At 35.4% G+C, this 8,542-nt stretch overlaps 1 protein-coding gene and 1 long non-coding RNA gene across 3 annotated transcripts; one reads left to right on the forward strand and one right to left on the reverse strand.

The window, feature by feature from the left end:
* The first annotated feature begins 1,595 nt into the window (after window positions 1-1,595).
* On the forward strand, window positions 1,596-4,717 carry LOC135595203 (actin-2). Of its 2 annotated transcripts, XM_065085817.1 has the most exons (6): window positions 1,597-1,683; window positions 2,223-2,258; window positions 2,886-2,956; window positions 3,068-3,461; window positions 3,543-4,156; window positions 4,238-4,717. In XM_065085817.1, the coding sequence occupies exons 3-6, from the start codon at window positions 2,897-2,899 to the stop codon at window positions 4,301-4,303; spliced, it is 1,134 nt and encodes a 377-aa protein (XP_064941889.1). In that variant the 5' UTR covers window positions 1,597-1,683; window positions 2,223-2,258; window positions 2,886-2,896; the 3' UTR covers window positions 4,304-4,717. The 2 variants fall into 2 exon arrangements, with proteins under 2 accessions (XP_064941888.1, XP_064941889.1); XM_065085816.1 differs by lacking the exon at window positions 2,223-2,258 and having other exon boundaries at window positions 1,596-1,683.
* Window positions 4,718-5,631: 914 nt separating this feature from the next.
* On the reverse strand, window positions 5,632-6,505 carry LOC135594880 (uncharacterized). Its single transcript, XR_010480226.1, has 2 exons — window positions 5,985-6,505; window positions 5,632-5,919 (listed from the first exon to the last, which is right to left on the reverse strand). It is a non-coding gene; the product is annotated as an uncharacterized LOC135594880 (long non-coding RNA).
* Between the last annotated feature and the right edge of the window lie 2,037 nt (window positions 6,506-8,542).

The following is an 8,542-nucleotide window of genomic DNA, read 5'->3' on the forward strand; positions in this document are numbered from 1 at the left end:
TCAGATATTAAGTCTATGTCTGCAGGTTAAACTGGTAGTATTACACTTAACTAGAAGTAGTCATGCGAGCATCAAAAGATACAATAACCCAAGTATCCTAAGGCACTCTTGGTTCTGATCAAAGAAACCAAACCCAGAGTCCGACGATCTCCCCACAGGAACAAAATTTTAGTAGTTGCTAGCAAGAAAAGAGCATCGAACATCGAGAAACTGACTCATTAAACAGCGAGAAGTCATCGACGCACCTTGTCCATCAGAAATCGGATCAAGCATGGCAGAAACCCTACTGCCAACTGAGATATACTCTTGTTCATCTTTCGCAGCGTTTTCTTAGAGATCAGCCATGGCGTAATCTTCCCAATCCATAGCCTCCTCCGCCGCACTCCCGTTGAGAGTCGCCCGTTGTAAACGCGCTCGAGGGCGAACAATTTGCATTTTGGACCTCCTATTTATTAATATATCCTTTCAAAGTTCAAAAGATCATATCTTGCCTTATAAGTTTATTATGATATGCCTATTCAAATGTTAGATTTGCTACTTCGACTACGAACTGATTTAAGTTTAAACATATTAAAACCTTTAATAAGTGACATCGGGTAATTTCTAAAAAAAAAATTGAGAAAGTGGGGAAGATAGGCATCCCTTTATTTAAAAATTCTTGTAGAGCTTTTTTTTTTTTTTTTTTAAGATGATATTGTCTCTACTTTCTGCCCTATTAGTCGTTATATTTAGATTATCCAAACTTTATCTTATAGAGCTTTTTTTTTTTTTTTTTTTTGGAAAAGATAGATATTGTCTCTACTTTCTGTCCTATTAGTCGTTATATTTAGATTATCCAAACTTTCATCTCTATCCCATTAGGATTACGAGCAAGGATAATGATAATTATAAAAAAGAGGAGAAGATAGGTGAGGATAGCAATATAGGATAAAGATGATTGGCGATGGAGTATGGTGCCAATGAGATGGAGGTGAATAGTGAATACGATCAAGGGTGACGAGCAGAGGGTGGAGGGCCAGCACGCCCTCATCGTCGTTCGCAATCCCTCCTTCACCAAAGGTAACAACAAGGACGAAGGGGATGGTATGACTAAAATAGAGGTGATGATGAGCAAAGACGAAGAAATGAAATCATCTTTTAGAAAAAACAAAAAAGCCTATGAAAATTTTCGAAGAACGAAGAGCTAAGTAGAAATTTCTCAAAATAATATATATATTTTTTTTTTTCAAAAATATCATATTTTTAACTCAATAAATCAATTATTTAATGGACTATGTTTTTTTTTTCTATTAAAATAAATAACATCAAATAATAAATCTGACTAGCATTTAAGCTTAGTAGAGCTTCCCTTAAAACCATTGCCCTAAGAATTCTGGTTTAGGAACAACCAATTCACTTAGCTACAGACAGATTTGGGGGGTAAAGGGAGGATGTATCTGATGAGTTAAGCCCAGTCCAAATAAAGCCCAAATTTTAAATTGGGATATCCCAAACAATTTGGACATCTCAGTCCAAATAAAGCCCAAATGTCTCGGATGATACCCTAATTTTCCTTTTCTTTATCCAGTAATCTTTAGTTATATAAGCGAGTAAGCGACATTTCTTTTCCTTCTTCTGCGCTATTTCTTTGGTCTTAGTCGTCCCTTTTACTCCTCAGCCCCCCAGTTTTCCTCTTCGACAAAGGTGAGAACCCGTTTCCGCCGATCTCGTAGATCTGTTTCTTCGTCGATCGATTCTGCGCGCAGCTCCGTTTCTTCGTCTCGTATTTTGTTCAGGATATTGTAGATTTACGGTTTGGTGCTCTGGATCTAGTGACCTCGAGCCCGATCGGCGTCTTCGAGGCGATATTGTCTTTTCTTAAGAGGCGGACTTGTCGCGCTTAATTTTGAGTGGATCGGGACCATCAGATCTAGAAATTACACGTTTATCTGATCGCGGATTCCTTTGATCATGATTCACATCGTTGTGCGAAAGTCTGCTATTTTTTTTTATGATTTTCTTTTGTTCTGCCATCTCCTAATGATTATTTTGAGTCTCCTTTACTAATTTGTTGTCGGATCTGACCTTTTTATTGCATCCTTTTCGCGACAGTGAATTTAGTAGAAAAAAACCCATTTTTTTTTCTTATTTTGCATCTCTGGTCCAATTTTTGCTCTCTTCGTAAGTAGCCAAAATTACGAAGGACGTACTAACAGGTTATATTGCTTGCAAATATTTAACAGATACAAGACATTGGAGACTAAGAAAGAACAGATTGGGTCGGTAAAGTAGGCTTTCATTCTAGTTTTTACTGATTTCCAATCTTACATTGGACTTTTTAATCTTCTGACCTTTTTAAGACTAGATATCTTCCGGATTCAATGTTAACATTTCAGCCATTTCTTCTCTTAATGTTTGATGCGGTTTGGCATTAGGTTATCTTCCTTCCAGATCTGTTGGTCCTTTGTTGTTAAAGGTAAACACGAAGTTCGCTGCTCTTCTTGCAAGAGTAGTTGATCTTTTGTCGAGGAGAGCTAACAGATCCTAAGTCTTAAGGGGATCTTTTTAAAAGCCAAGCTCAATATCTTCTCTTCCTTAGAGATGTTATCTTTATGGAGAGACGTAAGGGATGAAATCCACAAGATGTTTTCTTCCTGAGGGACTATGAACTCTCTCCTTTATATATTTAGAAGGAGAGAAAATCCACAAGATGTTTTAATTGTCTGTATTTTCTTAATTGTACTACTCATACCAATGTTACTTGTATCAAATATTCAGTCACAACTCAAATGATAAAAAATATTTGAAAGGGAGAGTTCCCCGCTTTGGTTAATTTGTTCTTAATGCATGCGTTAGCACTAGTCTGTAACTGTAGGTTTGCTGATATCCTCATGTCCCTTCTTCAGATTTATAGAAAATGGCTGATGCTGAGGATATCCAACCTCTTGTTTGTGACAATGGAACTGGAATGGTCAAGGTCAGTCAGCTTGGTATTAGTAATTCTGTCTTTTTGGAAGTATATTTTTGTGCTTCAATTCTGGGCATATATGTGAAACTGATTCGTGCTTCTCTTGCCTTTGTTGAACAGGCTGGATTTGCTGGTGATGATGCACCTAGAGCAGTGTTCCCCAGTATCGTTGGCAGACCTCGCCACACAGGTGTTATGGTTGGGATGGGCCAAAAGGATGCTTATGTTGGTGATGAGGCTCAGTCCAAAAGAGGTATCCTTACCTTGAAGTATCCAATTGAGCATGGAATTGTCAGCAATTGGGATGACATGGAGAAGATTTGGCATCATACCTTCTACAATGAGCTCCGTGTGGCTCCTGAGGAGCACCCGATACTTCTGACTGAAGCTCCTCTTAACCCCAAAGCAAATAGAGAAAAAATGACCCAGATCATGTTTGAAACTTTTAATGTGCCTGCAATGTATGTCGCGATTCAGGCAGTCCTCTCCCTCTATGCTAGTGGCCGTACCACCGGTTAGTATCTGTCTGACTGATTAATTAGGGTGATTTACCATTTAAAATTATCATTTACTTGATTGGGCTATTATTTGTTAGGTATCGTGCTTGACTCTGGTGATGGTGTCAGCCATACTGTTCCAATTTATGAAGGATATGCACTGCCTCATGCTATTCTTCGTTTGGATCTCGCTGGACGTGACCTCACTGATGCCCTCATGAAGATCCTTACTGAGAGAGGCTATTCTTTCACTACAACTGCAGAACGGGAAATTGTAAGGGACATAAAGGAGAAACTTGCATACATCGCTCTTGATTATGAACAGGAGTTGGAGACTGCCAAGACGAGCTCAGCTGTGGAGAAAAGCTATGAACTCCCGGATGGGCAGGTCATTACCATCGGGGCTGAGAGATTTAGGTGCCCAGAGGTCCTCTTCCAGCCGTCACTGATCGGCATGGAAGCTGCTGGAATCCATGAGACCACATATAACTCCATTATGAAATGTGATGTTGATATCAGGAAAGATTTGTATGGAAACGTCGTGCTCAGTGGTGGCTCAACCATGTTCCCTGGTATTGCTGATCGTATGAGCAAGGAAATTACTGCTCTTGCCCCAAGCAGCATGAAGATTAAGGTGGTTGCCCCACCTGAACGCAAGTACAGTGTCTGGATCGGAGGATCCATCCTTGCCTCACTTAGTACTTTCCAACAGGTATATCCTAGTCCTGGTTCCATGATATCAGTTTTTTGCAGATATACGTGATGCATGACCTTGTCACACTTAAATATGCAGATGTGGATTTCAAAGGGTGAGTACGAGGAGTCTGGTCCAGCAATTGTCCACAGGAAATGCTTCTGAGCTTCCATATATGTGGTGCTTTAGTTTTCTGTTCTGCAGGCAGATTTTTAGGTCCCAGTTGTGTCTTGATTGGAATGATAGGTTTGCCAAATATTGTCAGATTTGCAAGTGAGATGCATGTCTGCTTTGAAAAAGTATGGGCTTATAGAAGCCCTCTTGTTAGATGATGTTTTGGGTCAAAGCACCATCAGTATTTGCAGTTGGTGTTGCTAGGAATCACCATCTTTTGGTCCTTCAGACCCGGTTTATTTGGGTTTGTAATGTGGATGCTGGTTCAGCATCTACAGGCTTGGTTTGTGCTCCATTTCTTCAGTTTATCTGGTACACAATTTGATGCATTTTATTGGAAATCATTGTATGAAGACTTGTTTAGTCTAAGCTTGTTGAAAAGACATTGTGGTTTTGTTGGTTTTATGGCATTATTTTTATTCATCTCATCGACTGTCTTGTATTTTCTCACGAAATAGTCGAAACTAATCGAACCAATTCACAGATTGGTTTAGTTTGGTCTCTATAACTTATGATGTTCTATGTAGCTTCCAGCTTCAAGATTTAACTACTTTTAAGCTTGATCTCTCGTGATGGATAACTGTTGGAACATTGAATGCTTGCATCAATACTGGTGCTTTTAATTTAATTTGAAGGGTATCTCAGTCTGACCTCTTTGTTATTTATCGAATGCAGAGTATAAAATAAAATAGTTGTATGTCCTTTTATGGCTTCTCGTATGTCCTATAAATAATAGTTGTCGCAGGCTCAATTTTCGTCTACCATTGTTCATTTTTGTTGCAGTCTGCCTTTGCTTTTGATGGCCTCAAGGAGTTTGTCTTCTTCTCTATCTTGACAAAATCATCACTCATTTCTCTTTCTTCTTATATATGTTCATAAATTCTTAATTCAAGGGGTTTTCTCTGACATGTTATTAGCATTTTGTGTTTTTGGTCTCTAATTCGAAGAGCTTCACCGAGTAGTTTTGCCTTGGACTAGTGGTAAGTTGGACATGTGTTTTGCTGAAGTAGAGCTATCCGTGGATGAATTCACAACTTCTTCAGAATTAATCTTTACCCAGAAACCAAATGTTCTACTGATTCGTACTCATCATTCGGACTACAAAGATCATAGCTGACGAACCACAGAAACCATAGAACAACTCTTTGTTCGAGGACAGTGGCACCGAGTTGTTCCAACTCCGTTCTCGAAGAGGAAGACTTAATCCATTCTCACTAGAAATGCTTTCGATGTAAGAAGCCAATGCGACTGATTAAAAAGCTAATGCCAATTCGACATGTTGAACTTTATTTTCTGATGGATCGATACACAAATAACACTTCAACAACCCTTTCTTTATTGAGTGCAGCTCGGTCAGACGCTTCTCGAGAACAGAAAGAAGGTCAGAGGAAAACCACACCAAAAAAATTTCTGAGATGCATCAAATCTCAGGAAAAAAGAATGAAAATTGGGAGCTCCATCAACGAACTCCCAAGACATATTTCAATAGAATTATAGCTAAAAAGAAACACTCAAACTAGAAACGGAGAGATCATCCATCCCAAAACGACAGCTAATTATCCTTCACGGACTCGGACTGGGAGAGTTGCTTGATTCATCAGTAGTTTCTGCAACCAAGTACACCAAACAATTAAGTTACAGAACTGGACATTAGCCCATCACAGTATCTTACCTGCTTTCTTGCTCTTCTCGAAGAGGCTGTGGTAGCATTTGACATTGCAGAAGAATCTCCAGTTCTTGCTTGCGAGGCACTGGTCATGGCATTCCTGGGAGGAGGGGGATCCGCTCGTCGCTGGCGCCGGCGAGGCGACGATGGACATCGCGGCAGGCGAGATGGCGTCGGAGGTCGCCGGTGTCAGAAGAAGCAAGCACAGGAGGAGCAGGATGGCCATGCAGCTCGCCCTCATGGTGGTTGCCGACGTAGCTTTCTCGGTCTGATAGAGGTTGTGATAGGATTTTTGGGTGCAGTGAGCGTGTGTTGAGGAAGACGAGAGACGAGGAGGCATTTATACCGACGCAGGGTGGCTATTCTTGGACAGTTCTCATGTACGTACGGTGGCTATGGCCTTTGAACATGATAATGGATGACGACGGAGGAGAAGAAGTCGTGGGAAAGAAGCGTTGGACCATTTCCGACCTCGTGTTCTTCTGTTGCTTAGGAGAGTTCATTTCTCCGGATCTTTATAAGAATTTTTGGGCGAATATTAGAAAATAATCCATCTTTTTGGGGTTTTTTTTTCCCGGAAGTGTTAAAATATTTTTAGTAATATGTAAAAAATATTATAATGTAGTACGAAAGATTATGTTATGTCGTTTTTATTCTATGTTATAGTGTTTTCCTGATACTGTTGAAAATAAAAACACCATAATATAACATTTTTTTACTTTAATACAGTGTTTTTCTAATGTTATTGAAAAATTATAAAATTATATAAAAACACTATAAACATAATATTTTTTATAAAATTTGTATAAAAATATTATATTATAGTGATTTTGTGCTACATTATAATGTTTTAATGTAATATTAAAAATATTATAATAACATCTTAACTAGACTGATACAAACTATGGACTGATCAATAGGAAAATAAAAGAAAAATAATATTTTAGATATTAGGCAAAAAAGTAAAACGTTGCTTGAGAATTATGAAGATTAAGGGCGTTTCCTAGAAAAATAGAGGAATTTTTTCTAAGAATTTGCTAAAATTTGTATCATATATATATTATATATTCAATATGAAAGGATAGAATATATTTTCTTCGTTATATAATCAATTATGGATAACAGAAAAGAATGAAGTCGATTTGATATCTTTTTCTTATTGTATAATTAATTATAGATATAATAAAATCAAAATTTGATGGTCCATCTAATTTGGAAGGATGGAGAGGATGTGATCTCTGTTTCTTATGGATCAATTCCAGAACGTCACAAATCAAGTTATGCAAAAGGTTCACAAAAGATTAATGGATGCTCTGTAGAGTACAAATGTTTGCTATGTAGAAAGATAATGAAAGCTCAATATCTAAAGAGAGAGGGTCAGTGTGCATAAGAAATCAAAATTTTTTACCTTCCTTTATATTTCGAGGAGAACAACTTTATGTAATTAGTGAGGAAGTATTTATAAATGGACGCTTTTTCTATAAAATACTTAGATTTTTTTTGAAAGGTATCATCTTTTTTATTTTTTTTATCAAATAGTATTTTTAATTTTAAAAAAAATCTCAAATACTCTTCAAAGGTTTCTTTCACCAAATTTTTTCTATCATTATTTTTATTTGGTTTGTTTGTAATATTTTTTAATAATATTTATAATATTTTATTAAGGTTTTAAAAATATTATAAATGATATCATATTGTACCTCCTTAGTAGTCATTATTCATAGATTATTATAATATTATATTTTTAAACATACAATTGATTTGATTGAGATTAGAAGTCAATTTATATAAGAAATTTTTAGAGGATAATTTAATTATTTTTAAAATTAAAGATATTATTTGAAAAAAAATTAAAATATTTAAAATTATGAATATTTTCTAAGAAAACCATCGGTTATAAAAACTATTATCTAATTTAATATGAATTATATATCATTTTGATTTGATTATAACATGTTGATTGATTCTATAACATGTTATTCATAGATTATTATAATATTATATTTTTATACATACAATTGATTCGATTGAGGTTAGAATTCAAATTATATAAGAAAGTTTTAAAGGATAATTTAATTATTTTTTAAATTAAATATATTATTTGAAAAATAATAAAATAAAAATATTTAAAATTATGAATATTTTTCTAAGAAAATTATCGGTTATAAAAACTATTATCTAATTTAATATGAATTATATATCATTTTGATTTGATTATAACATGTTACTTGATTCTATAACATGTTATTTATATATTATTATAATATTATATTTTTATACATACAATTGATTCGATTGAGGTTAGAAGTCAAATTATATAAGAAAGTTTTAAAGGATAATTTAATTATTTTTAAATTAAATATATTATTTGAAAAAAAATAATAAAATAAAAATATTTAAAATTTTGAATATTTTTCTAGAAAAATTATTGGTTATAAAAACTATTATCTAATTTAATATGAATTACATATCATTTTGATTTGATTATAACATGTTGATTGATTCTATAACATGTTATCCGCTCCTCGCGCGCCTCGGTCTCGGCCTCCACGAGCATCGAGAAA

Source organism: Musa acuminata, chromosome BXJ1-10 (genome assembly GCF_036884655.1).
Source record: "Musa acuminata AAA Group cultivar baxijiao chromosome BXJ1-10, Cavendish_Baxijiao_AAA, whole genome shotgun sequence".
NCBI lineage: Eukaryota > Viridiplantae > Streptophyta > Magnoliopsida > Zingiberales > Musaceae > Musa > Musa acuminata.

Bases quoted from the DNA above. Each gene is read 5' to 3' on its own strand.
- LOC135595203 (XM_065085816.1), top strand. From the start codon at position 2,897: ATGGCTGATGCTGAGGATATCCAACCTCTTGTTTGTGACAATGGAACT. The intron at 2,957-3,067 runs GTCAGTCAGCTT...TTTGTTGAACAG, and splicing joins ATGGAACTGGAATGGTCAAG to GCTGGATTTGCTGGTGATGA. The intron at 3,462-3,542 runs GTTAGTATCTGT...ATTATTTGTTAG, and splicing joins TGCTAGTGGCCGTACCACCG to GTATCGTGCTTGACTCTGGT.